At 41.7% G+C, this 24,816-nt stretch overlaps 4 protein-coding genes across 12 annotated transcripts; 2 read left to right on the forward strand and 2 right to left on the reverse strand.

The window, feature by feature from the left end:
• Positions 1-33: 33 nt before the first annotated feature.
• On the reverse strand, positions 34-11,097 carry gga3b (golgi associated, gamma adaptin ear containing, ARF binding protein 3b). Of its 4 annotated transcripts, none has more exons than XM_086289053.1 (17): positions 10,859-11,064; positions 8,912-8,996; positions 8,741-8,816; positions 8,557-8,655; positions 8,355-8,478; positions 8,166-8,269; positions 7,982-8,062; positions 7,723-7,860; positions 6,485-6,566; positions 6,269-6,394; positions 5,918-6,160; positions 5,646-5,728; positions 5,427-5,563; positions 4,953-5,239; positions 4,700-4,869; positions 2,839-2,949; positions 34-2,284 (listed from the first exon to the last, which is right to left on the reverse strand). In XM_086289053.1, the coding sequence occupies exons 1-17, from the start codon at positions 10,896-10,898 to the stop codon at positions 2,174-2,176; spliced, it is 2,097 nt and encodes a 698-aa protein (XP_086145179.1). In that variant the 5' UTR covers positions 10,899-11,064; the 3' UTR covers positions 34-2,173. The 4 variants fall into 4 exon arrangements, with proteins under 4 accessions (XP_086145179.1, XP_086145180.1, XP_086145182.1 ...); XM_086289054.1 differs by having other exon boundaries at positions 5,918-6,157; positions 10,859-11,059; XM_086289056.1 differs by lacking the exon at positions 10,859-11,064 and adding an exon at positions 10,412-10,820.
• On the forward strand, positions 11,057-14,319 carry mrps7 (mitochondrial ribosomal protein S7). The gene is made up of 5 exons (XM_086289062.1): positions 11,057-11,177; positions 12,811-13,002; positions 13,092-13,155; positions 13,246-13,413; positions 13,840-14,319. Exons 1-5 carry the CDS (start codon positions 11,134-11,136, stop codon positions 14,059-14,061), a joined length of 690 nt encoding a protein of 229 aa, XP_086145188.1. The 5' UTR covers positions 11,057-11,133; the 3' UTR covers positions 14,062-14,319.
• Positions 14,306-18,845, reverse strand: mif4gdb (MIF4G domain containing b). 4 transcript variants are annotated; one of them, XM_086289066.1, is made up of 6 exons: positions 18,822-18,845; positions 17,725-17,843; positions 17,527-17,636; positions 17,274-17,429; positions 16,480-16,572; positions 14,306-15,866 (listed from the first exon to the last, which is right to left on the reverse strand). In XM_086289066.1, exons 2-6 carry the CDS (start codon positions 17,801-17,803, stop codon positions 15,639-15,641), a joined length of 666 nt encoding a protein of 221 aa, XP_086145192.1. In that variant the 5' UTR covers positions 17,804-17,843; positions 18,822-18,845; the 3' UTR covers positions 14,306-15,638. The 4 variants fall into 4 exon arrangements, with proteins under 4 accessions (XP_086145192.1, XP_086145191.1, XP_086145189.1 ...); XM_086289065.1 differs by lacking the exon at positions 18,822-18,845 and adding an exon at positions 18,673-18,784; XM_086289063.1 differs by lacking the exon at positions 18,822-18,845 and adding an exon at positions 18,412-18,644.
• Positions 18,038-24,104, forward strand: slc25a19 (solute carrier family 25 member 19). Of its 3 annotated transcripts, none has more exons than XM_086289061.1 (7): positions 18,038-18,138; positions 20,138-20,298; positions 20,575-20,730; positions 20,830-21,000; positions 22,819-22,999; positions 23,080-23,210; positions 23,295-24,104. In XM_086289061.1, exons 2-7 carry the CDS (start codon positions 20,167-20,169, stop codon positions 23,508-23,510), a joined length of 987 nt encoding a protein of 328 aa, XP_086145187.1. In that variant the 5' UTR covers positions 18,038-18,138; positions 20,138-20,166; the 3' UTR covers positions 23,511-24,104. The 3 variants fall into 3 exon arrangements, with proteins under 3 accessions (XP_086145187.1, XP_086145186.1, XP_086145185.1); XM_086289060.1 differs by lacking the exon at positions 18,038-18,138 and adding an exon at positions 18,202-18,330; XM_086289059.1 differs by lacking the exon at positions 18,038-18,138 and adding an exon at positions 18,352-18,863.
• Positions 24,105-24,816: the final 712 nt, after the last annotated feature.

Here is a 24,816-nt window from a genome sequence, read left to right on the forward strand (position 1 = left end):
AATGACTTCAGAACATCAAACATCCATGAAGACTCTTTATTTTTTTCATGCAGCAAAGAAATGACACATCATCCCTTTGTATATACAGTCCTAACACTCTCCCCAAATCTACAAGTCACATTTTCACAGAAGTTGTCATACACCAAACAGCAGGTACATTACATTAGATGCTATGTACAGTAAACACACTTCTGTACATCCAGTATGATGAATAGAGGACTATCAGAGATGGGGCGCAGTGAAGTCAAAGCGTTCAGACCCCTGAATGTTCTGAGTTCATTTTAAATGAATAAAATCATGAACTCAAGTATTCAGCGCCTTCAGTGTAGCGCTTTAAATTGTAGGTTGGTTGGTCCTTTTTATGTTGAGATGTGGGAATATGAATGGATCAAACATTGTCTAAATGTGTTTTAGAGCGCATGTAAGGTCCGAAAAAAAAGCTGAAGTCTTTGATAAAACATAATTCTTAGTCTGGGTATAAAAATATTTAAAGCTTTGAGATGTCCCTGGATAATACTGGCCTGGGTTACTGTAAAACAAGAAAAACTGAAACAACCTGGATTCTGTTTTTAAATAGCTCCGCCCACGTGACAATTTGGGAAGGAAGATGGCCGTGAACCCAAAGACCACTAACAGAACCTGGTAATACCTCAGCCCAGATTAGTGAACCTGTCATATGGACGACCATCTATCAAACATGTTACAGCAGCAACACGAATGTCACTCTTCACTATCAACACTTGACAGACTGTTTGTAGTTGCCAAATTGCATTTGGTAAATCACTCTATGCACAGGTTATAGTCCACAGAGCAAGATTATCTGCTCTACCCTCTGTGAAGCAGGCCTGAAAGAAAAGTGACTTCATCCAAATATTACAGAAGTTTGTTTAAATTTCAGCAGTTTGAGTTATTACGTTGAAATTTTGAGATAACTTAAAAAATGTAAACTTATCGATTGCAAAACAGGCTGAGGTGGCTGCAGGACCTTTTTTGTAGCAAAGTCCAAGTTTTAAAGCCGGCAGATCTGCCAAGAGGTCTGTAGATGACAGTTCACAGATTCTTCCTATTGAATCTGATGACGGCTTAACGGGATCTCAGCGTGGATCACTAAACAAATATAAATGTATCCACATCTTCGGTGTGCAGAAAGTGAAAGGGGTCGGAGAGGACCGAGTACAGTTTCCCTCCATCCCACTGCTGCATACTGGATAATAATCTGCTTCGTTCTGGATTCAGATTCAGGTTGGTTCAGTTCACATTTGTTGGGTTTAGCGATCCACTGTCGTACCAGGAACAGAAAATAACTACGACAGAAATACTCCCAATACTGAGCCTGGTAGGAGGAGCGTAAACATGTTTAATAATACAAAACCAAACTATGGACAACCACTAACTGAGAATCATTTATCTTAAAAATGAAAACATGAAATAAAACCAGTGTTGGACTCCTAACTGCATTTCTGCAATTACACATTACCATCTAAGTCCTGCTGCACAACGTTTCCTTCATAACCTAGCAGAGGGCTACATTAGCAACACAATTTACTCACACATATCCAAAATCCATCCATAGAATAATCCAAAACACACGCCCCTCTTCTCTTTCTGCAGCAATGATATCTGACTGAATCCTTCATGTCAGCCTAATCTTCAACTCTCAGGATATATTCAAGTATAAATGTTCAGCAACACGAATAAATAGAAGCACATCTGCAGCGCAGGCTCTGCTAACTTCAAGGTTATTTTCTTTTAAAATATTTTTGTGATCAACCCAACATTTTAAGTCTCTAATGCATTATTCATTGCAGTTTCAAACCATTTCCCCTAGGGGAAAATGCATTAAAATATCTGTCAATAGCCTATAAGCACCAAGGCCTTACATACCAGTGTCTATCTTTGCTATGTTAGCTATCTGCAAGCGCTGCATCAATCATCAATAAAACTTTTAGTGATTGCTGTTGTTATTGCTGAGATGGACGTTGTCATCTCAGCAATAACAACGTCCAAAACATGAACTATTGTAAGGAATGTAAAGCTGAAGTGAAGAATATAACAAACGTTCCCCCTCCGGTCTCTCTGGGATGGATATGAACACACACACATGCGCACACTCACACCCCTTCATGGAGTATGAACCAGCCTGTCCCTGCTGAGCAGCCGGTCTCCACCGCTGCTATAGATGACCCCACATCTCTGGAGGGGGAAACTGGTCAACCTCTCCGACCTCGTTGCATGGGCGGTCTCCGAGAGTAAAAGCCAGCTTGTAGCGCAGACGCACCTTATCCTGCGAGGACAAGCAAAGAACATGCAAATTATACACACTCCCGCAGAAGGATTGGCAGCTCTGAAAATGCACTATTTGGACAAAAGTGTTGGGCTACCTATACGTTAGAGGTACAGGAGCTTTTATGGCATCCCATTCCAAATCCATAGGCATAGATTTGCAGTTATAACAGCTTCCACTCTTAGGGGAAGACTTTGTACAGGATTTTGGAGTATCTGTGATGTGAGACAATGATGTTGTCTGGCAATCTTTGCTCTAGTTCATCCCAAAGGTGTTCAGGGGGCAGGATTCTCCGCTGGCCAATCACCAAACAGATCCTGTATGCACTTTGTTTTGTACACTGGGGCATAGTCATGCTGGAACAGAAACTGACTTGTTGCAGTGGTCACACCCATCACAGCACCACACTGAAATTTAGAATAACCAACTTGTAAAAAAAACTGCTTAAAACACCTAAATTCAAAGATAAAACGGCGTAGTCCAACACTTTTGTCCACATAGTTTATGTATTGTTTGTATATTGTTGCCGCTGGAAGTGTTATTATGTAATCTACCTTTGCTGGATTGGCCAGCAGCATGATCTGAGTAATGGAGGCTGGAGGTAGAATGGGGTTAAAGGGTGCCAGCTCTGTTCCCGACGGGGGCTGCAGCTTCAGCTTCATCGACTGGTGGAAGACAAAAGGAAGAGTCAACGCTGTTCGTTTACGCCTTTATTAAAGGATTCACAGTTCTTCTTTTTGTTGCTGTAAGTGGCAAAGGGACATTTTACACTATGAAGACTGTTGAAGCCTCATATCAGCTTTGCATGAACTTAGATAAAGAGGAATGGAACTGATTATCCATCGTGAAAGATGACTTAAGGAAAGAGACTGAGCAACAGATATCACAAGTGAAAGATGAACTTAAGACATTGTGGATTAGTGAACAATTAAAGTTTCTTTCAGTTAAAATAGTCCATCCATCCATCACTTTTGCAGGGAAGCAGCAGCCTAAGCAGTGCTCATCCAGCGGAACACCAAGGCATTCCCAGGACACCAGAGAGGTGTAATCTCTTCATCATGTGCATCAAGGTCTCCAGTGCTTCCCAGTCAGACATGCCCAGAACACCTCAGCCAGGAGGTGCCCAGGAGCATCCTCGTCAAATGCTCAAACCGCCTCAATTGTCTCCTTTTGAAGCAGAAGACTAGCAGCTCTACTTTCAGTCCCTTCAGAATCATTGTACTCCTCACTCTGTCTCCAAGGGAGAGGCCAGTCACCCTTCACCCAGTCACAGAAATGAGAGAAAGCTCATTTCTGCTGCTTGTATCTGCATAATTTATTCTTTCTGTCAACATCCAAAGCTTGTGACTACAGGTGAGGGTAGAGACTAATCTGTAAATCAGCTCAGTGTCCCCAAACAGTCTATTTGGGCGACCGTGGCTCAGGGGGTTGGGAAGCGTATCTGTAACTGGAAGGTCGCCGGTTCGATCCCCGGGCTCTCTGTCCTGGTCGTTGTGTCCTTGGGCAAGACACTTTACCCTACCGCCTACTGGTGTTGGCCAGAGGGGCCGATGGCGCGATATGGCAGCCTCGCTTCTGTCAGTCTGCCCCAGGGCAGCTGTGGCTACAACTGTAGCTGCCTCCACCAGTGTGTGAATGCGAGAGTGAATGAATAGTGGCATTGTAAAGTGCTTTGGGTGCCTTGAAAAGCGCTATATAAATCCAATCCATTATTATTATCAATCTGCAATAATGCAATACTCTGCAGTGAAGCTTGAGAAACAGACCGAGAACGCCCCTCTATGGCAAAGACATTCCCTCCATCAGCGTTCCCCCCCAGCTGGACAATGCACCCTGACACAGTGCAAAAACTGCCACGAACAAAGAGCTAAAGGCACTGACCTGTTGCTAGTTGAGGAACTGTCTATGCACCAGTGGGTCAGAGCTATTTTAACGGCAGAAGGAAGACATTCACAACATTAGGTAGTTAGTTTTAAGATTATTGGCTGACTGGGGTGTGTTCTTGGAAAGGTTTTAAAGCTGTGTTAAACATTTTTAGAAGGTGTTATTGGACAAGAAACATCCAATCATCCAATAACATTTCAGCATATGAAAAATGAAGTAATCTGATAGAGCTAAACTGCCACTTTGGATTTCAATCAAACCTCTACTCATCACAAATATCTTGAATAGTACAAAAATAATAGAAGGAATGAAAACATCCATAAAAAGTACTTTAAAGCCAAAATCAGCACTGACTTACATATGAATCCTGTGGTTGGAGGATAAGACAAAACATTTCAAGAGATCTAAAGAGAGACTTTTCCAGTCATCGCTCAGGAAATGAGTAGGTGATAGGTCACAATGTAGGAGCCAATCAAAAGCAAACACTAGGTGATGCCCACAATGAAAGAACAGATGTGTTAATGTCTTTACCTTGGGCACAGCAGCTTGTAGGACCACATTGTGAACAGGCAGAGGTGCTGTATTAAGCATCGACACCACCATTACCAACACGTCAGGCCGCCCAGGGGGACAGTCAGAAGCAAAGTTGAGCAGCATGCGAACGCCATCCTTGTCATATGCAGTCACAGGTAAGACTTTACCTGAAGACACAGAGAATAGCCAGTCAAGCAGAGGCAGCCATTAACTACCCTCTCAGGTGCTGAGCCCTGTCTTTGTCTCTTACTCGGTCTGATGGCCTCCAGAGGGACGTGTACGTTGCTCAGGGAGATTTCATTGGCTCTAGCCGGGCTGCCCTGGAGTGGAGGGTGGCAAGGGGACAGAGAGCGAAACAGCGGACTTCCTGGGGCTGAGTCAAAGCTGTGAGCCTTCACATGGGACAAGGCTGGGGAGCCAGGCAAGGGTCCTTGGAGAAGAGCCGCTGAAGAGGGCGAGCCCTGCACAGGTACGAGGGGCGGTGCTGCTGCAGGCACTCCAAAGCTGGTTCCTCTGGCCGTCGTCTGGTTGGATAAACTGAAAATCCCATTTAATAAATGCCAATAAGACCTCACAATGCTGTTCTTGGAAAGTATCGGATATTTATGCCAAAATATCCTCAGATTAGTGCTTTACGAGACAGAATTGCAGAAACCTTGCTACTTTGAGAATTTAAAATACAGGTTTCAAATAAACAGTGGACGGAAAAACATGAATAGATCACCTCTTGTGATCTGAAAAGCCCATCATGGCCAGATCCTGCAGGTTCTGTAGACTGTGGGTGACAGCTGGCTCAGCTGGTGGCACCACTGGACCTGAACAAGCTATGCTGCCAAACATACCAACACTTGTTGCTGGGGCCTGTGGAGGACAGGAGGAGGAAAGATAATTTACACACTGTTACACACTGACTACATATCTGCAGTTAGTTATCCTAGAGTACCTGCAAGGAACTCCACTGGTTGGAGATTTCATCCAGCTTTGGTTTTGATTGGCTGCTCTGAGAGGTAGGCGGGTCATTCAGTCCTGGGAGATGATGCAGGCATTTGTCATCATACAAGACTTTTTTTTCTTTATCTCTCATAAGATACAACAAAAACATGACTCGTTAGATGGTTTTCTCATTTAGCGCTTCACTAAAACACAATAAAAGCACATTTCCAAAACTGTCAAACTGCTCCTTTAATTCAATGAGACACGTTGGGGATGCTCTACCAAGAGACAGTAGCTCATCATCCAGGAGAGAGAGTGCAGTGGAGGCCTTGCTGGCAGGGGGATGACTCGGGCTGCTGCCCTGACTGCCAGCGAGGTGTTTGGGGGGAGGAGGCAGGACGGGGATGGGGATCACTGTGAGATCAGCAGCGACAGGATGTGAGGGCTGGGGTGGTGGAGCAGCAGGCTGTGGAGGGCTCGGAACATCAAGGCCGGCGAGGTCGATCAGTGTATCTGTGGTTTCTGCTGAGCGACACAGACATGAAAAGAGAATGCAGCAGATGTATTAGATACAAAAGGGCAATCAAGTTTTTAGCAAAAAACCCCCCAAAAAACCCCCCCAAAAAAACTGACCGCTCTCGCTGTGACCAGCTGTCGATAGAGGTTCTTCACTGTCGCCGTTGATTGGTTGCCCCTCAACAATCTTCTTATAGGCGTTGATGACTCTGGAGAGGTCATCGCTGGCCTGGAGGATGTCACCTGAGGAGTCGAAGGTCAGTGGTTATAGATTTTACGCACAAAAAGTGAAGACAGGGCTCGCTCAGTCAAACCAAGACCAATGTGACAAACCTAAACTGGTGTCATTGTCCTCCGTCTCAGTGGCCATTTTGAAAGCAGCTCGTCTCAGCTTGTCACAGCGCTCGTAGAGCTCCTGAGAGGTGACACAAAGGACGTGCTGTACGGTTAGCGTGCAGATGTGACACCAGCTGCTGTGTACTGCTGCTGTTAGAAACTTGGCAGACATTAAAGAATTTGAAAATATCAAATGAAAACATCAGGTTCAAACTATATTTGTTAAAAAACGCGGTGCATTCAACCCACAATGAAATGATAAAACAAATTACTGGAGTGCAAAATATGAATTACTTTATCTGTGCCTTTAAATACTGAATTGAAAATATCTGTTCCAACTTTTTCCATTTTCTGATTGTTGAGTAAAGAATAAAGAAGATGATCCTGTTGAATTGTATGTGTGCTTTTTTCCCCTGCAGGGACCAACCAGCAATTTCCACACAAAGTGCCAAAAACTGCAGTTCCTTAAATGGCCACTTGAGGCTGGTTCCAAATATGAGGTTAAAATTTCAAATTTTTCAGTAGAAAAAAAACGTGCATGGGTCCTGTAGGTCATTTTCCCCCTTCACAACAACTTTAGACATTGTTGTTGTACATGTGCTGCTGTGCTTGGGGTCATTGTTCTACTGCATGACCCAATTTAAGCCAAGCTTCAGCTGTCAGACGGATGGCCTCCCAACTGTGTCCAGAATACTTCGGTAAACAGAAAGGTTCATGGGCAAAATGACTGCAAGGTGCCTTGTGGCTGCAAAACAAGCCCGAATCATCACCCATCCACCATCATTTGAATGACAGGTGGGTCATCAACACAGCAGGCTTTAGTTGTTAGCTCCTTGCTGAGCTAAATCACATGACTGAACTGGAAGTGTCTGCTGTGTTTATGGTGTTTGTGCGTTTTTGAGCATTTTAATTCAGTATAGCATTGCATAGCTATCCATTCGGTTAAATGTACTCATACAGTCCAACAAGAATGTGCTTCCATTTTTTAAATGAAGATATTATTTCATTTGCAATAATTAGCACGTGACTGTGTCTGTGCGATTCATCTCGCAGTCTATCGATGTAGTTTCCGAACAAACCTAGCTAGCTGATAACTCAAAGCTGCACCATCTTGTCCAGTTATGGCCACTTTTGGTGACTAAAATCAATCTCAAAAAGGCAGCTCACAAGCCAGTGGGTTACATCGCAGTGGTCACCTCCATCTGTTATATACAGTCTATGGCATGGACGCACACCTTAATAATCTCCTTGTCTGAGTCAGTGGAACTGTCTTTATTGTAGTGGGACAGCATCTCGGTCAGTAGCTTGACGTTGATGTTCACCTCCTCCAGTGTGTGAATTCGCTTTGTAACCTTCTGCACCCGTGCCTCATCCTGGCAAAATATAAAACCCAATAAAGGGTTTTACATCAGAAAAATAGTGCAAAGTGCATTTGAAAAAGAACTCAATGGCTGCGGTAAATAGTCTCATTCACAAGGGTCTGACATGTCTCACCTCTTTCACCATGTTTTTGATTAATCTGTTGGCTTCCTGAAGATCTTCTGGGTTTTTACTCCGGAGAAGCTCAGCAAGCAGCTACACAGACACAGACATCAGTCTGCTTGTTGTAATAATATAAGTATACGGAGTATATTTACACTAAAACAAATGATTTCAATAGGATGAGGCAATCTCTCACCTTGCCCATGTCCTCGTTGTCAAACACAGGATGTTTAGGTCGCGTTGGAGGAGAAGGGATCAGAGTCCTATCCAGCGGTAACTCTGGGTCATGTGCCACAAGGCCTGTCAAAGAGAGCAAGGACAGGACTGAGGAAGATGTGTCTTTATATCCTTTATGCTAATCTGACTGATCCACATCCACACATACCCTGTCTCTTCAGCGTCTGGTAGGCTTCACCGATCTTGGTTTCACTGGGAAAAGCGACGGTCCAGCTGTACAGCATTTCAACAATCTTCAATTTCACCTTCTCAGGTGCACTGTCGCCCATGTACTGGAAATACAAAGCAATGACTCATTAGCCACTCAGCACGTGTTTTATCAGCACGAAACCTACCTGAAGACGACCCACCTTTGGAGAAACAACTTTAATCAGCTCATTCAAAAATCTATATTTTCCGACTTCATTGTGAAACCGTCTGCCGCAGTTCTTCATACACGCCTCCAGCACCTGCCCACACGACATTTATGTGAATGGTTGGTTTAGCAGTTCGTAAAAAATGTGCTTGCTGACGGTTCTGTGCAGCATTTCTTACTGTCAGAGCTTGAAGTGCTTCCCATTCTTGTGGAGAGTGGATTTTGTGTACGAGCAGCGTTACGGCTATCTGGGGACTGCAAAAAAAAAAAAGAGAGACCGGAAAGAAAAAATAAATCCATAAATATATTCCTGTGCTAGTTGAAAAAAATAAAAATGCATTAGACGTTACCCTTCCAGTTCCTTGTTGATCTGATCACAGAAGCCAATGATGTACTCCCAATCCTCTTGCCGGTTTGTTGGATGGGTGGCTTTATCTGTAAGAGAAAGACCATTGCACCAACTAAACATATGCCTTTAAGTAGCATCTTCTTCAGTGAATCTGATGGGTTCCTTCCTGTGAAAAGGGAGTTTTTCCTTCCCACTGTCACCATGTGCCTGCTCAAAGGGGATTGCCTGATTGTTGGGGTTTTCTTTGTATTATTGTACGCCTGGAGGCCACTGTAGTTGTGATTTTGCGTTATATTAATAAAACAGAAATTGGATCAGAAAACTGCATATAACATAAAGCTTGACATTTACTCACTCCAAGTAAAAAAATCCTGCTTACAAAGTCAGAACAAGCAGGCTAAAAAGGAGTTCTGCATTAATTATCCTCTCTGACCAATATTTCTAAAGAATCTGATATTATCGGACTGTTGATAGTGGGCATCAGTGATGTATTATTATTAAGACTAATCAGCTGAATAATTTGTATACACAGAGTTTAGTCTGACCCATTGTGATGATGAGGGAAAAAAGAAAAGCTCTGAACCAAAAAAAACAAAACAAATAATAACATAAAACAAAAAAAAATCAACATAAATATCAGGATTTGTTATTGGCCAAAATGTTCATTTAAACATCAGTATCAACACAGAATTCACAACCACTGCGTCCCTAGTTTTATATTTGATGTATTTAATATTAATCTGTTTTTATTTGGTAATATGCGAGACACATAAACACAACACTTGAAGTCAACAGACTCACAGACATCCCACAAGCATCTACACCATCGCCTCCTTATTCTTTCTCTACAACCAAGTTTTTAAAGACTGAAACTAAAAACACAGACCTGTACATAAACAGCCCCAAACACTCCCCTCCTGGTCATGCGTCTATAAATAACTACTTGCGCCACACACCTGTTTGCCCTTGTTATCCTGCCCCACCCCACCCTTAACCAGTCTAAAGGTATCTGGCATCAATCCACAGTGAAAGCCTCCCCCAGTCCAAGCCTGAGGCCTTGCTCACTGCTTCATTATCAATAAATATTTATCATTCACATTTGGGGTTGGGGGTCCTTAAGTTTCTGTGGCTAATTACTAAGAGAAATCTGAAATGTGATAAGCTTTGAGGGCTCAAACCCCTTGCTTCCTTCTCTGCAATGTTTACTCTGCAGATTGTCAAAAGACGTGGCTGATCCTTTTAGTTTTTTAGTTTATTCAGTCCTTTATCCACCACCTCAGATTTCCAGTCATCCACATACAGCACACACTGACTCAACCCTGTCTTGGGTAAACAAACTTATTGAGTAACCTGGGTTACCTGGTTTAATCTTCACAATACATTCTATTTAAATGTTTGCAGAATCCAAATCTCAAAAGCCAAAAAACCCCAAAACAAAACAATATTTCTTACATATATATATACACACACATGTATGTATATACATTAACTATATACACACATGTGAGTCCCGTGTGCTGACCCCGACAATGCAGTGACTGTTACAACTCCTCCCCTGTGTAATAACAGATGCATTGTCCACAGTTTCCAGTGTTGTGCATTCATCTCCCACACCCATCTGTTTCTGCCATGAAAGCTGCGCTCAAGCTGTACAGCGAGGGGTAACTATCCGCGGAGCTCCGCGCCTCTGCACAATCACTGCACGCACTGATCTGTCACTGGCAAAGACTTGTGTTTATTACAGCTCTCCACCCATTCAGCTAAACATGCAGACAGTGATTGGACTGGGCTGGCAGCCTGGATCTCTGCTCAAACTGCAGGAAAGACGCTTTCGGCAAGGCGCTGACAGCTTCTGCACACGCTGATTTTCTCCTCCATCACAGCGGAGCAACACGTCTAGCTAATCAGCCATGCTATTTAATTAATAAAAATAGGATTAATAACTCACTGAGCCAAGATTCAAGCGACTCCCCTTCCTGGTACGCCATAGCACTACAAACATCGCGTGATGTCACCGGCGTGTGCGCGAGAGTCCGAAGAAAAAAAATATTGTCGGAATTAATTTCACAAAAAGACAAAATCTAATTTTAAAATATATAGTTCTTCAATTTTGGCACTAAAAATGTAAAATGAGAATTTTCAGAAAGGAGCTTTTTTTTTTTATTCCAAAGGCACCTGCGAGACTACTAACCCGGGGTCCTAACAGACGCTCACACTTTCAAGATGGCTGCTTCCATCTCAGGATTATTAAAACCTTGGACGCCGAGGTAAAAGAAAAACAACCCTTTTACTAACACGCACACATTAGCAGGCGGTTTCGAGTTGTACGTTATTTATACATTAATATAATTTGAGTGACTACAAATTAAACTAACTAGCTGTGGTATTACATTTAAACCAGTCCCCCAAAGAGGTGAAGGGTGTAATGTTTAGCACATTTTATTTTTATTAAGACAGAATTGACAGTTTTCTTCTTTATCAACAGATTATCTTATCGTTTTGAAAATAATGATAAATGGATCCCACATGTAATTAATATCTGCATGTTTTCACTTATTATTTTATATTATTTATAAAACAAATCAGCAAATATACGTCGGCCGGTTGTTTTTAGGTACACCTGTTCAGCTGCTCGTTAACAAAATATCTATTCAGCCAATTACATGGCACCAACTGAGTTCATTTAGACATGGTCAAGACGACCGGCTCAAGTTCAAACTGACCATCAGAATGAGGAAGAGAGGTGAAGCAGATGAGCTCCAGCTGCAGAAGTCCACACCGGCTGCCATCTCTGTCAGCTAAGAACAGGAAAATTAGGCTACAATTTACACAGACTCAACAAAATTCGATAAAAAGATTGGAAATACGTTACCTGGTGTAATGAGTCTTGATTTCTGCTGCGACGTTTGGATGGTGGGGTCAGCATTGGTGTAGTGGATATTTTTCCTTGAGTACCTTAGCACCAACTTTCATTTAAACACCACAGCCTACCTGAGTGTTTTTGCTGATCACGTCTCTTTATGACCAGAGTTAATCATCTTCGGTTTGCTGCTTCCTGAATGCTCCAAGTCACAAAGCTCACATGATCTCAAACTTGCCACAGTCACCAGATCTCATCTCCAATAAACCATCGTTAGTTTGTGATAGAACAAGAGATTCACATAATGGATGTGTGACAAATCTGCAGCAACTGTGTGTGCTGTCATGCCAATATGGACCCAAATCTCTGAGGAATGTTTCCAGCACCTTTTTGACTTTATGCTAAAATAATTGAAAATTAATGCAAAAGGCAACCCAGTACTAGCAAGGTGTGTCAAATGAAGTGGGTGGTGACTGTGGACATCTTTTAGAGTATCTTGCTTTGTTTGACCAGCAGCCTGTAATCCAGATATTTAGTTCACAGCTATATAATTCTGGGAAGAAGCTGAGAGTGCCTAAATTTAAAAAAAAAGAAAAAGAAAGAAGAAGAAATACTAGAATATCTGGTGATTGACTGACAAATAATGAAGAAATTCCTGATTCACAGAGACATTTCTGATGTGTATTGACAGTCTGTTATTGGATTTATTTAGTGGTGCTGTTTACTGTGTACTTGGGTTTTAGCCTTGTGCTTTACAGTAGGGTTTTCAAGGATACGTGACCATAGGAAAGTGAAAAATATTTGAACAGTTTTAATGTGATAGATTACTTGTAAATGGTCCAATTGATTAACTCTGAGTTATAATTGGTGATGACTTCAATCATAACCATTTGCTTTAGCGAAACGAAAAAAGTTTTTTTTTTTTTTTGATAGATTAGGATTAGTTTAATTTTTTTTTCTTCAGCTGACAGTGAGACACTGTCAGCAGACAAAAACTACCCAGTAACTTTGTGAAACTCAGTTCTGTCATTTGTTTGCAGAGTGTTCCTGGTGAGATGGAGCAGATACAACCCTTATTATCTGGAACCTGAAGTCAGCAAGGAGGCCTACAGCCGACCAGCGACGGAGCTGAGTGCAGAGGAGAAGGAACAGCGCGAGCTCAAGACCCTCAGTCCCATCAAGGCAGCCACCAGCGGAGTCTCAAGCTCTGTTTTTGATGACCCAGTCATCAGGTAGACTCACATCTCAGCTCACAACAACAGGAAAGATGTGTGCATAGGAATGTTCATGTCAGGTGATGATTTTTGTCTTTGTTTTTCAGTAAATTCATCAACATGATGATGGAACATGGAAACAAGGTTTTGGCTAGAGAGATAATGACACAGGTAAAAAAAAACATGTTAATAATAAATAGAGGTGTCAACAGCAGTCTAAATAAACGGTAAATAGATAACTACTGCTTGTCTTGTGTTTAGACGCTGGAGAACATAAAGAAGAAGCAGGTGGAGAAGTATCACAAAGCTTCTGAGGGGGAGAGGGAAGCGATCGAGTGTAACCCCTACACCATCTTTCACCAGGCTCTGGAGAACTGCAAGCCTGTGGTTGGGCTAGCCAGCATACAGAAAGGTGGAAAATACTACCAGGTCAGTAATGAGACACACCACTGCCTGCACAGAAAACACAGAAAAATAAGATTCAATTCAGTTTTATTTATATAGAGCCAAGTCACAAGTTGCCTCAAGGCAACATAAAGACTCTACAATAATATAGAGAGAAGCCCAACAGTCACATGACCCTTCTGAGAAAGTATTTGGTGACAGTGGGAAGGGAAAACTCCCCTTTAACGGGAAGAAATCTCCAGCTGAATTGGCACCGGGGAGGGGCATCTATCTGCCATAACTGATGAGAGGGAGACAGGACAAATGATGCTTTTCGACAGCTTCCACACTTTAAAAATGGGACACACAGTTTGTCTTTGTGGTTTGGTTTTTAGACACATCTGCTGATCTTATATCTGCGAAGCATAAAGGCAAGTAATTGCATTCCTCTTGGCCTCTGACCCCACCCAGGTGCCCATTCCACTCACGGACAACAGGCGGCGCTTCCTCGCCATGAAGTGGATGATCACAGAGTGCCGGGACAACAAACACAGACGCACGCACATGTATGAAAAACTCTCCCAGGAGCTGCTGGCGGCCTTTGGCAAAGAGGGCAACGTGATGAAGAAGAAGTACGAGCTGCACAAGATGGCTGAAGCCAACAGAGCCTATGCTCACTACCGCTGGTGGTAGAAAGCAGCGAAACGGCGTCGACTGAAATCTGATGACTAACAGACTGGAATGAAGTCAGGTCAGCCGCACAGAGCCGCAGCAGCTCAAAGTGCTGAGACATAAAAATCATTTGGACTGTAAAATGCTGTCAGAGGGATGAAGCGTGTATAAAGAAGAACTGAACATGGCTTACTGTCACTGTTGTATTAAGGAAGCTGTACTGTGTACAAGTGTGTTGTATTTGCAATAATAAATGCAAATAATACAAACTTACAAAGATTTATTAGAACAAACTTTCATTTAATGCACAACCCAATCATAAAAAAGAAAAAATGGAACGTGTAGTAAAAAATAGATTCATGTTACAGTCAGGTCTGTGGAGTCATTTAGGGATTTGGTTAAGTCCTTCTTTGACTCATTGCAGTTTAACACACAAATGCATTTTTTTCTTGGTTTTGTTCATTTGACCCAAGAATCTGCAAGAAAAAAACCCTGCAACGGCTGAAATTTAAATCTCCCTACACTAACAAAGAAAATGATTTCAGGAGACAAAATACTTCAGTGCATCTATGAGCGGCTTTTAAGTAACTTCTTTGTTTTTATCATTGTCAGACTGCCTTAAAGTCAAATTTCAACATACATTCTACAGATCGTGGTTACGAAAACAACCACATTTGAAAGATGTAATATTTTAACAGCACGGCACCTGTGCCTGAGCAAACTCCTGAAAGCCATGGTGGACTATCAAACGTAGTGTTGCTGGTGTAAAGAGAAGTTAAATCGTTTTGAAAAAACACTTTTTATGAGCTTTGCAATCATAACTGACCTGCAAAAGGAGCTCCGATAAAGGAGAAGAAAACAGATCCCTCTGCCTCTTAAGGTAAAAATAAACATGTCAGTCTTTATGGAGTTGTTGGTACCATGTGATGGTATTCAAGTTATATCGGCACAGCTTGTTTAACAAATATTTTATATCAAGGAATCTGATGTTTCTGCAGAAAAGTGGTTTAACCAATCACTGCTGTTAGAAACAAAAAAATAAAATAAATCCCTGAATTGAGACTCTGCCAAACTGATCGCTAACAGGATTTTACAGGACAAAGTAAGCAGAAACTCTTCCCATCGCAATTTAAAACCTTTTCAAAATTTTAAGTTTACACTAAAATATCAAAATAATTAAATCAGGTTTTATCTGACTGGAATGTTATTTGGATTTGGTAAACTAAGGTTGCCATATTCTCTCAAAACAGGAATGCTAGAATGATTAAAAATGTAAAAAACAAAACAAAAAGTTGCCTCAGCTCCTCTGGCTGCATCAAACCTGAACACAAACGTCTTTGAAACAAAGTGAACCTGAATGTGGTCAAACCTCGTTAACTCAACTTCAGCTCCGCGTGACCTATTGCACATTCCACAGCACGCGTCAGGAACATTGTATTAGTCTTTTTAGAGAAATCACCATCTTCTCAAACTCCTCCTCAGATTGCTTGGAGGATATTGCTATCTATCCTCAAAAAGCTGGTTTTGTAATCAGTGGCGCTTGAGTAGTGTCCAAGGTGCTTGAAGGCTCTAGTGCTCAGCGCCCTGCTCCTTGAGTCCTAGTCAGCTATTTCACTGTAGTAGTACTTGTGAGCGGTGCTGCTGAGCATCCAACCTCCGGCCCTGAATTCCAGGATCTCCAGCAGCAGCAGGCGGGCCATGGACGAGAGGCCCTCCTGGAGCAGAAAGCCGTCCCGCAGCAGGAAGAACAGGTCATTCATCCGTTGGTTGTCCGCCTTCTCCAGCTGCTCTCCGATGCGATGCAGCTGCACCACCAGACAGTCCACCTGTGGAGAAAGGTGGAGACGCCTCAGTAAAAACGAACGTCACACTAAAAGGGAGATTATGGTTTCGCTGTGGTTAGGGTAAACTGTCGGCAGCCATGGACTGCCCAAATGTGGGCAGTATAAATGTTACGTGCTACAACACATCTGTGGACTACACTTACATGTGCTGTTATTGGTTCACCACCCAGCCACAGAGAAGAGTGAAGTTGAAGCAAAACTAAAAGAGGCCATGCTTCTCATACTGCATTTTTTTTTTTTAAATCTTTGATGGGGTTTTTTGTGCTTTTCTGGCCCACTTTTCAACTAATCAACACAGTGTCATCCATGTCAAACAATGTGCAGGTAACTGTTCCACTATGCAGAAAAAAGTGGAGGTTCATTGGCCAAAATGCAATTATGAAAGCTTTAACAATCAATTTTTCAGTTTTTTATTAGCCTTTATAGATTTATATGCATTTGTAGTCAGACAAAAACCACCCAGTGGAACAGGAGGTATATCGACTGACTATACAAAACAACCCCACTCCCCCAGTCAGTCCTGGAAAACCACTATAGGACTTTTACACTTATATGCAAATGACTGATAAACACTTTCTCCAGATATCTTCCTCACCTCATCCTCATTCATTAGAGCGTCTGGTTTGGCCAACCTCATCAGGCAGTCATACACAGGATGAACCAGGGCCACCATCGGCATGTTGTTCACCTAAAAAACACAGTGTGGAGAGTCCTTATATATATTTATTAGTTTCAGATGTAGCCATTCTTGTATTTTGCTTGTTTACATTATTGTATTTTGCACAACTCTGTTGCTTGTGAAGCTCGCACACAAGAATTTCACTCACATGTGCTGTACCAATGTACCTGCACATGTGATGTGACAATAAAAGTGATTTGATTTGATTACAGCAGCTCAGTATTATCAACATAAAACAAAAGGAAACTGTGTTAAGTCCTTGACTCTGATTTCTCTTACACAAAAGCCAGGATTGAGTAGTCTTACAATAAGGATCACTCTGTTTAAAATGCCAGTGGCTCCAAGCATGGATGGAACCTGAGTGTGTTAGCACCACACCTTTCAGGCTCATCTTTACACTGCCAATGAATAAACACCTTACTAAATGAGACATGACCTAGATTTTAGAAGCAGCATAATTAGGATCTGTTCAAATTTTAGTGGCTGTTCCTGGACACTTAAATGTGCTGCAGTTAACATATTAGGACCCCCAAGATGCAGCTAGAGGAGGTGTTTGTCTGCAGTGTGGACATACAAGAAAAAAAAAAAGCAGCATGTCCTCTTAATAAGGACAATGAAAAGGTTCCATTTTTAATCAGAGTGATTTAACAAAGCTGCTTTGTGTTTCCCTTTCCTAAATTTTAATACTCAAAACTCTCTCTGCCTCTTACTTTGAGGTAGTCGAAGATGTTGCAGATGAACGTGACATAGCACACCCACTCCTGCAGAGAGCGTGCCCTCATCTCCTCGCGTTCTTTGAACTCCTGCTGGAGTCGGTTCAACAAGTGTCTCCTGAACACGTTTCCATTGCTCTGCTTGGCTTCAGCCTGCAGAAAGTGTCAAGCAAAGTGTCAGGCAGATAACAGTGAGAGGGTGGACAAAAAGTGGGAGCTTGAATGTAATATATAGGTGGGACTTACTGACCTGCACTATAGTGTAGCAAATACGCCCAGCCTCTTTGCTGAACACGGGGTCCTTCAAAGACTGATCCACAATGATGTTGGATACTTTCTCCAGGTTCACCAGAAATGGATCTGAAAAGAGAGAATATGTTTAAGTGCTTTTTTTTTTTTTTTTTTACAGCACCCAAAAATGACACACATGAAGAAGTTAAGGGTTGACCTTTCAAGGCTGTTTTTAGTAACCTCTGCGTGTCCAGGTCAAATGACTGGATCCGGTAGTCTTCAGCAGAGTTTTCCATTACAGATGCAAGTAAACAAATTACACGGGAGGGCTGTCACCTGTGGAAATCAGACAGTTACTGCAAGCGTTTTCATGCAGAATATAAGCTTTTCAGAGACAGATCAAAAGGCCACAGTCGGAGACATCCGGGCACTTTTGGTGACCACAATACATGCAAAATCCTGTACAGTCATCAAATTGGCTGGCCCCCGGCCGCGGCTCATTCACTGAGGGATGGAGGGGATTATACAACCCAGGTCAACTAAAAAGTTCACCGAACACCCAACCAAGCATGAGCCAAGTTATCTTCAACTTGTGATGTGACACACCAATGTTACTTCCATATTCAACTAGGTAACGTTAGTTTAGTGTAAGAACACGTAAAACTTCGTCTAACGGTAGCTTTGTTTTCAACAACATTAACATCCATTACAGCTGTAGTGGAAACCAAACGTTAACGGCTAGCATTGACGCTAACGAATCAGAGTGGAGTTTAATACCCAACCTACACTTGCGTTATAACCGCCCGCTGAAAGATACAAACGGGTAAATATTTTCCCGAACTGAAAGAAAACGGTAGTTAAATAATTGACCAAAAAATGGAGGATAATTATGTGACAATTATACCTATTTAATGCCAATGTGTCACATCTACGCTCAGGTAGAGGTATGCTCTGGTAGGCAGCCTTTCCTCGACGCAACCCTAACCTTTCGAAGATGAAGTATCAACAGAAAGATGAGTCCCTCCTCTCTTTTCTTCGCCGCAGACCCTATGGTCTTCGCCTAACCCAAAGTTAACGTAAACGAAGGCCTTAGTCTTGTACTTTCGAGGCCTGTCTACGCCATAGATGTCCTAAATAAAAGAGGATGTGAGTTTTAAGTAGTTACTTGCTGAATTTGACACGGTGTAGTGAGGTAGGGACTTATCTTGACGTGATATTTCGTCTTGGAGAGACTCTTCCGACCCGGCAGTAATATTAGGAGCGTGCTAGCAAGAAGTAGAAATCTGTTCCTGTTCTACTAATTTTGAACTGTACCAGTTGAGGTTCACTGTTGGAGCTGATGTGGTATTCATGAAGGTACGGTGATATTTGTCTGCTTCTGTTACCATTATAGCCAAGTTAATGCCTGCTCTGTTCTTAGTTTACCTTAGCTTAGTTTAGCTAGTTCCAAGGTCTTATTATATGTCCTCCACATGTCTTGTTTTTTTTCTTTTTAATTTTTCTGGTCTTTATGGCATTTTATGGTTGTGTTATAATTTTATAAATGGTGAACATGGAAGAAAACCAGCCATTAACAGACACCTAACAAAACACGAATGACGTGGGTGAAGCTGTAAATGTAATGTCGTGGAAACAGCTGCTAGGAAAAAGTCTTGAGCCACCCGTCGTTTCGTTTTTTTAATACTTTACTTCGGAGGAGCCAGACATAGTTGACATTTTTTCAGTGGTGTGAGCAATAGTTCTCCAGGCTTATAAAATTTTGTTTTTTAGTTTGTTTGTTGAACCACTGAACACTGGCATATGAAGTCATTCAGGCATAAAATGGCACACTAATTAAGTTATCAACCACTGTTGTGTATCCTTAAAACATTTGAGGAAACTGGACTGGTGGGTGGCAAATGAAAGCCATGTCCTTAAGAAATAGTAAAGACCGACACAGGGCGCGAGAGATCCAACTGGCCCTGCAGGTGATCCATCAACTTTTCACTGAAGTCTCCTTGTAAATAGTCTCAGTGTAAGGGTCGATGTCAAGAAGCCATGCTTAAGGAAGGGAGACAAGGAGAAAAGCCATCTGTAAAACATGGTGGAGGCTTTCAGAATGACAGTGATCCCAAACATGCATGGGGAACTTCTCCGGAAGACTACTTAAAGAAATTACAAGAAAGCTTTTCTAAGAGACTTCAGGCTGTGATGTACAATAAAGGTGGTCATATAAAATATTGACTTTCAAGCTTGTTAGAACAGTATAAAAAATCTACAGAATATATACTGCATTCCCATGTATGTTAGCACATTTCAGTAAACGAAATGTGCTAAATGGGGAAACACCCATTTCTCATTTTCATGAAACGTATATAGGAGTTATATATTACTGTGTATTGTTCTAAAGTCCATCCCCCAAAACCAAACTGGAGGTTTTATAACATCTAGCATGTAACTGTTGTTATAAATATCAAAATACTCACTTTAATACAGTTTGGAAACACCTGTGCTTAAGATTATACATACAAAACAAGCTCATCTCACCAAACGTGATGCAGTTAAGATTATCTTTATCTATTTAAACTCGAATTAAAGTTTGTTTTTAACTGTGTTAAACTGAACAAAGGGTTCGTCATTTGTCTCATTAGAGTTTCTAGAAACCTGAGGCTGTAGAGACATGGTGGGCTATGACCCTGGTGTCCAGGGTGCACCTCTGTCCCCAAAGGAGGCGGCCTTCGCTGGTTCAGCTGCTGGGATGGTCACCAGAGCCCTCATCAGTCCTTTTGATGTCATTAAAATCAGATTTCAGGTAAGGATGTGTACTTGTTTTGGAACATGTGAGACTTGCGTCCAAATGGTGAGAGAAGAGAGCCCAGAAGTGAGAATTCGTGCTCACTTTGAAGATTACCGTGAAGTAGCAGCTGTGACCTTCCAATTGGTGACTGTACTAAAAGCATGTGCAAACATTTGCATTCAGTTTAAAAAAAACAAAACCCAAAAAACAACAACTTTAATCAAGAGATTTTTGAAGCCTGATAAATGCAGGTCATGTGTTGTGTTCTTATCTGTATTTTCCCCCCTGTAGCTGCAGATAGAGCGTGTGTCTTCAAAAACACCACAGGGGAAGTACTATGGGATATTTCAGGCAACACGCTGCATTCATTTAGAGGAGGGACTGTCTGCTTTCTGGAAGGGCCACATCCCAGCACAGCTCCTCTCTATCTGCTACGGAGCTGTCCAGGTACAACCTGCAAACTGTGAACTGCAGGCTAAGTGGAACAATTGTATTACTCTAAACAATCTCAACAACACAGTTGCTTTTATTGTGTCCAATTTGCAGTTTGCGAGTTTTGAGTTTCTGACAGAGTTGGTCCATCAGAAAACGCTGTATGACAGCCAGACAGCAGGCGTTCATTTCATCTGTGGCGGCTTGGCAGCCTGCTCTGCCACAGTGGTTTGCCAGCCTCTGGACACACTGCGGACACGCTTTGCAGCTCAGGGAGAACCCAAGGTGGGACTAATCATTTCTTATCCTGATCGCTGTCAATGTTTGACAGAATTTCATACATCAGCTCGTTATACAGGTTTTTATTTTACAGTCCTACTTTCAAAAAACTTGGTGCATTGTGAAAAATGTAAATAAAAACAGAATGCAATGACTTGCACATCTTATAAAGTCACATTTTTTCACTAAAGAGTACAGAAAATATAGTAAGTGTTTAAACTGAGAAATTTTTAAGAAAAATGTTAAATCATTTTAAATTTGATAACAGAAACGTATCTTATAACATATTGTTTACCACTTTGGAACAGGCTGTTCAGGCTGTAGTTGTCTGAGAACTGAAGAGACCAGCTGCCGGATTTTGTATGGATGGGAGCATATGTTGTCCCTTTTTTCTTTTTCTTTTTTTTTTTTTCTTTTGCCATCAGAATTATTGTCTAAAGGCGAAGAAAGATGCCCAACGGATTTACTTTACCAAATGGATCATCCCGGCCTTGCCGTATTGGTCTATTTGATTCAACTTTGTTTTTATTCTTTATTTTATTGTCAGATGTTACACATGGGACAGACATGACTGGGGGAACGAAAGGGGAGAAAGAAAGAGAGGTAGGGAAAGAAAAACAGCAGGGAAGAGGAACGGTGATAAAGGGGGAAAAAAAACAAAAACAAACAGGAAAAAAAAATACATATCAATCTTCTGGATCACCTGTTGAGAAAGGGGGGAAAAAGAGAGCAATATAATAAACAACATCATTGCAATGATCGATGTGAATATAACAGTAAATACTAAATATTGAATATTATTGTGCAGCACGTAGGATCGACAGCACACCGTGTGCTTTGAGGTAGGAGCCAAAAAGGGTGTAGTTTGTGTCTGTGAGCACCTGTGTGTACACCTGTGAGCATGAGTGCGCTTGTATTTAAAAGGTTCCTTCATGTAATGATCTGCTAGAGGGTGTGGGGGGGGCCATAGCCCCGTCCTCCAGGGCAAGAAGCAGGTATGGAGGAGATCCAGGCTCCAGACATCCAGAGGCCCTCAGAGCACAAGAGCACATGTTGTTCTAAAACCTTTACATACAAATAGATGCAGTATTTAGTTTAGCATATGTCTTGCTGAAGTATGCAGGACCTTCTCTGAAAAAGACGTTGCCTAAGTGGAAACGCATATTGCTCTACAACCTGTGTATATTTTTTTTCAGCATCAGTGGTGTCAATTCCAGAGACACTAACGCACCGTCATACCAGAGGTGCAGACTTGTGAACTGAGCTCTGATAACAATGCAGATGGTGCCTCTGCTCTTTAGTCTGCAGAATGCAGCATCAATATTTTCCAAAAGAAGTAAAAAGTTTTGATTAGTCTGTCCACAGAACAGGTTTTTCACTTTGCCAAAGTCCATTTTAAATGAGCTTTGGTTCAGAGAACGTGAAGGTGGCATTTACATATGACTTTATCTTTGCACGAGGGAGCTTTAACCTACATTTGTGGATCATGTAATGATTTCTGGAAGTGTTCCTGAGCCCATGCACTGATTTCCATGACAGAATCATGCCACCCGAGGACCCAAAATGATCACGGGCATCCAGTATTAATTTTTTCTCACTTGTCTGTTGAGGACAGAGATATGCAAATACGTTTAATTAGGCGAATGTAGAAATATTTGAGGATTTGGAAACAAGTTTTTGTTTCCCACACTACCAACAGCATTGAAGACCATTTCAAGTCTTACAACGATGAAATATTCATAAAGCATGTTAAATATTCTCGAATTCCTGCCTTAGGCAGAATCGCTCGCTGTATACTGCTGAAACCCAGTTTTCTATTTCCAGGTGTACAGGAACCTGCGACATGCTGTGTCTACAATGTGGCGATCAGAAGGAACTCTAACATTTTACCGCGGCCTGTCACCAACACTCATGGCTGTGTTTCCTTACGCTGGCCTGCAGTTCTTCTTCTACAATATCTTTAAAAAGTTGTTGGCTCCACAACCCGAAGCTGGGAACTCAGGAGGTGAGTGGAAACTCTTAATTGTGCAGCGTTTACACCTGCACAGGGTTCAGTTTAAAATCCTGTCACTTTTTATGTTCAAGGAAACTTAAAAAGCCTGGTCTGTGGGAGTGGAGCTGGAATGATCAGCAAAACAATCACGTACCCATTCGATCTGTTCAAGAAGAGACTGCAGGTGGGGGGCTTTGAAGCAGCCAGAGCTCACTTTGGACAGGTAAGCTCCTCAACAGCATGTTTCATCATATTTGATTAAGCGCTCTGGGTTTGATGCTGAAGCATTGCCTTCTGTCCTGTGCAGGTGCGGAGCTACAGAGGTCTGCTCGACTGCATGGTTCAAATAGCCAAAGAGGAGGGCTTCCGAGGATTCTTCAAAGGCCTGTCCCCCAGTCTCGTAAAAGCTGCGCTGTCAACAGGCTTCACCTTTTTTTGGTATGAATTTTTTGTCAACGCCATGCATAACTTCAAGGAGAAACGGGGAACAAATGTCATCGCCAAAGACTTTAACAGAAGATGATGAAGGTGGAGGGGAGCAACACACACAATCACGCACATTGGAAACTAACTTATGCCTTGTTATTTTCTTGCACTGAAAAAAATGTGTCAACTGGGTCAATATCATCATTTGTTTCTGTTGTGTTTACATATCACGACAGAAAAATTACTACATTATGTTTTTTGTGATGTCATTTGAGTGTGTGTCGCAAAAGAGCTGGATTTTTTTTTTTTTAAAAACATGAATTTAATGTGGGATTTCAAGGTTTGTGGATACTTGCTTTAAAAAGATAAGTGTTAGCATTGAATATTCAAACTGAACTTTGCACACTTTGAGCATTTTGTGTCATTTTACACAAACTGTTCGACTTCATTAAGTTGCAAGAAAAGAATACAACAAAATTAAGCTTTTGTGTTGGTTTTGTGCACAGACAAAAAAAAAAGCACTTAATATTTATTGCATTATATACTATGGAGGACTGGGTATGTGAGGGACTGCTAACTGAGAGTTCAGTTAGTTTGTTGTGTTACATTACACTGTTAAAGCAGTTGTGTCGATGTGTCTGCTGAACACTATGACGTTATTATTTTTTCAATAAAGTTTGGATTAAGGAATTGTGTTTGCATGTGTGGTGTGTAGACCAGGATGAACATAGTGTTCACTAGAGGTGTGCATATGAATCGTATGCCTTTTGACACCTTTTATTAAAAAAACCGTTTACATATTGAAGTTTGGCACATGTGCATGGGTCATCACATGCCCCCTAAATGATGAAAAATGAATAAGTGAGGACAAAGAGCTCACAACAGGGTTTACATATTTAAAATAAATAAAATAACTGAATGTGAGCATGTTGGATGCATGCTCTGTTTGCATAAATGCCCACATACTGCTTACTCTCTTACAATTCCTCCATCTAAAGCATAAGTACACTGCACAGCAGTTGCATCTCTTTAATATCTGCAGGGAAAATACCAAAGAGTCCATTAGCTGTGACAACATCCTCATTTAGGTTTGACAGTGTTTCTTGCAGATATTGGCAGATGTCGTGGGAAAGGCCTCAGAGGCGATCGCCTGTACTAATGAGAAGTGTATGAATTGAAAAAGGTAGCAAAAGTTGAGCATGTAGACAGAACAGAAAGTGGCATGTAGGGGGGTGTGGCCTTGCTCCTGAAATTCAGATAAATTATCTGCAGTATGATGAGAGGGGGAACTCAGTTTCAGCTTCATCTATATACAATTTCACGTAATATGTTGAGATATTTATATATTAGAGCTATTTTGCAATATATTGTCTCATTTAATACTGCTGATTTAACTTGTTAGT

This window comes from Aulonocara sp. 'chitande type north' Nkhata Bay, linkage group LG4 (genome assembly GCF_057382095.1).
Source record: "Aulonocara sp. 'chitande type north' Nkhata Bay isolate Kocher_YH1m ecotype deep benthic linkage group LG4, A_spYH_male_GT1.1, whole genome shotgun sequence".
Taxonomy (NCBI): Eukaryota; Metazoa; Chordata; class Actinopteri; order Cichliformes; family Cichlidae; genus Aulonocara; species Aulonocara sp. 'chitande type north' Nkhata Bay.

Bases quoted from the DNA above. Each gene is read 5' to 3' on its own strand.
- gga3b (XM_086289057.1), bottom strand. From the start codon at position 10,898: ATGGCGTACCAGGAAGGGGAGTCGCTTGAATCTTGGCTCA. The intron at 6,395-6,484 runs GTTTGTCACATT...TCGACTCCTCAG, and splicing joins GGACAATGACACCAGTTTAG to GTGACATCCTCCAGGCCAGC. The intron at 2,950-4,699 runs GTAAAGACATTA...GTCTTCCACCAG, and splicing joins TACAAGCTGCTGTGCCCAAG to TCGATGAAGCTGAAGCTGCA.
- mrps7 (XM_086289062.1), top strand. From the start codon at position 11,134: ATGGCTGCTTCCATCTCAGGATTATTAAAACCTTGGACGCCGAG. The intron at 11,178-12,810 runs GTAAAAGAAAAA...ATTTGTTTGCAG, and splicing joins TTAAAACCTTGGACGCCGAG to AGTGTTCCTGGTGAGATGGA. The intron at 13,414-13,839 runs GTCAGTAATGAG...GACCCCACCCAG, and splicing joins AAGGTGGAAAATACTACCAG to GTGCCCATTCCACTCACGGA.
- slc25a19 (XM_086289061.1), top strand. From the start codon at position 20,167: ATGGTGGGCTATGACCCTGGTGTCCAGGGTGCACCTCTGTCCCCAAAG. The intron at 20,299-20,574 runs GTAAGGATGTGT...TCCCCCCTGTAG, and splicing joins TCATTAAAATCAGATTTCAG to CTGCAGATAGAGCGTGTGTC. The intron at 20,731-20,829 runs GTACAACCTGCA...TCCAATTTGCAG, and splicing joins TCTGCTACGGAGCTGTCCAG to TTTGCGAGTTTTGAGTTTCT.
- mif4gdb (XM_086289066.1), bottom strand. From the start codon at position 17,803: ATGGAAAACTCTGCTGAAGACTACCGGATCCAGTCATTTGACCTGGAC. The intron at 17,637-17,724 runs GTCAACCCTTAA...CTCTCTTTTCAG, and splicing joins ACTAAAAACAGCCTTGAAAG to ATCCATTTCTGGTGAACCTG. The intron at 17,430-17,526 runs GTCAGTAAGTCC...CACTTTCTGCAG, and splicing joins TTTGCTACACTATAGTGCAG to GCTGAAGCCAAGCAGAGCAA.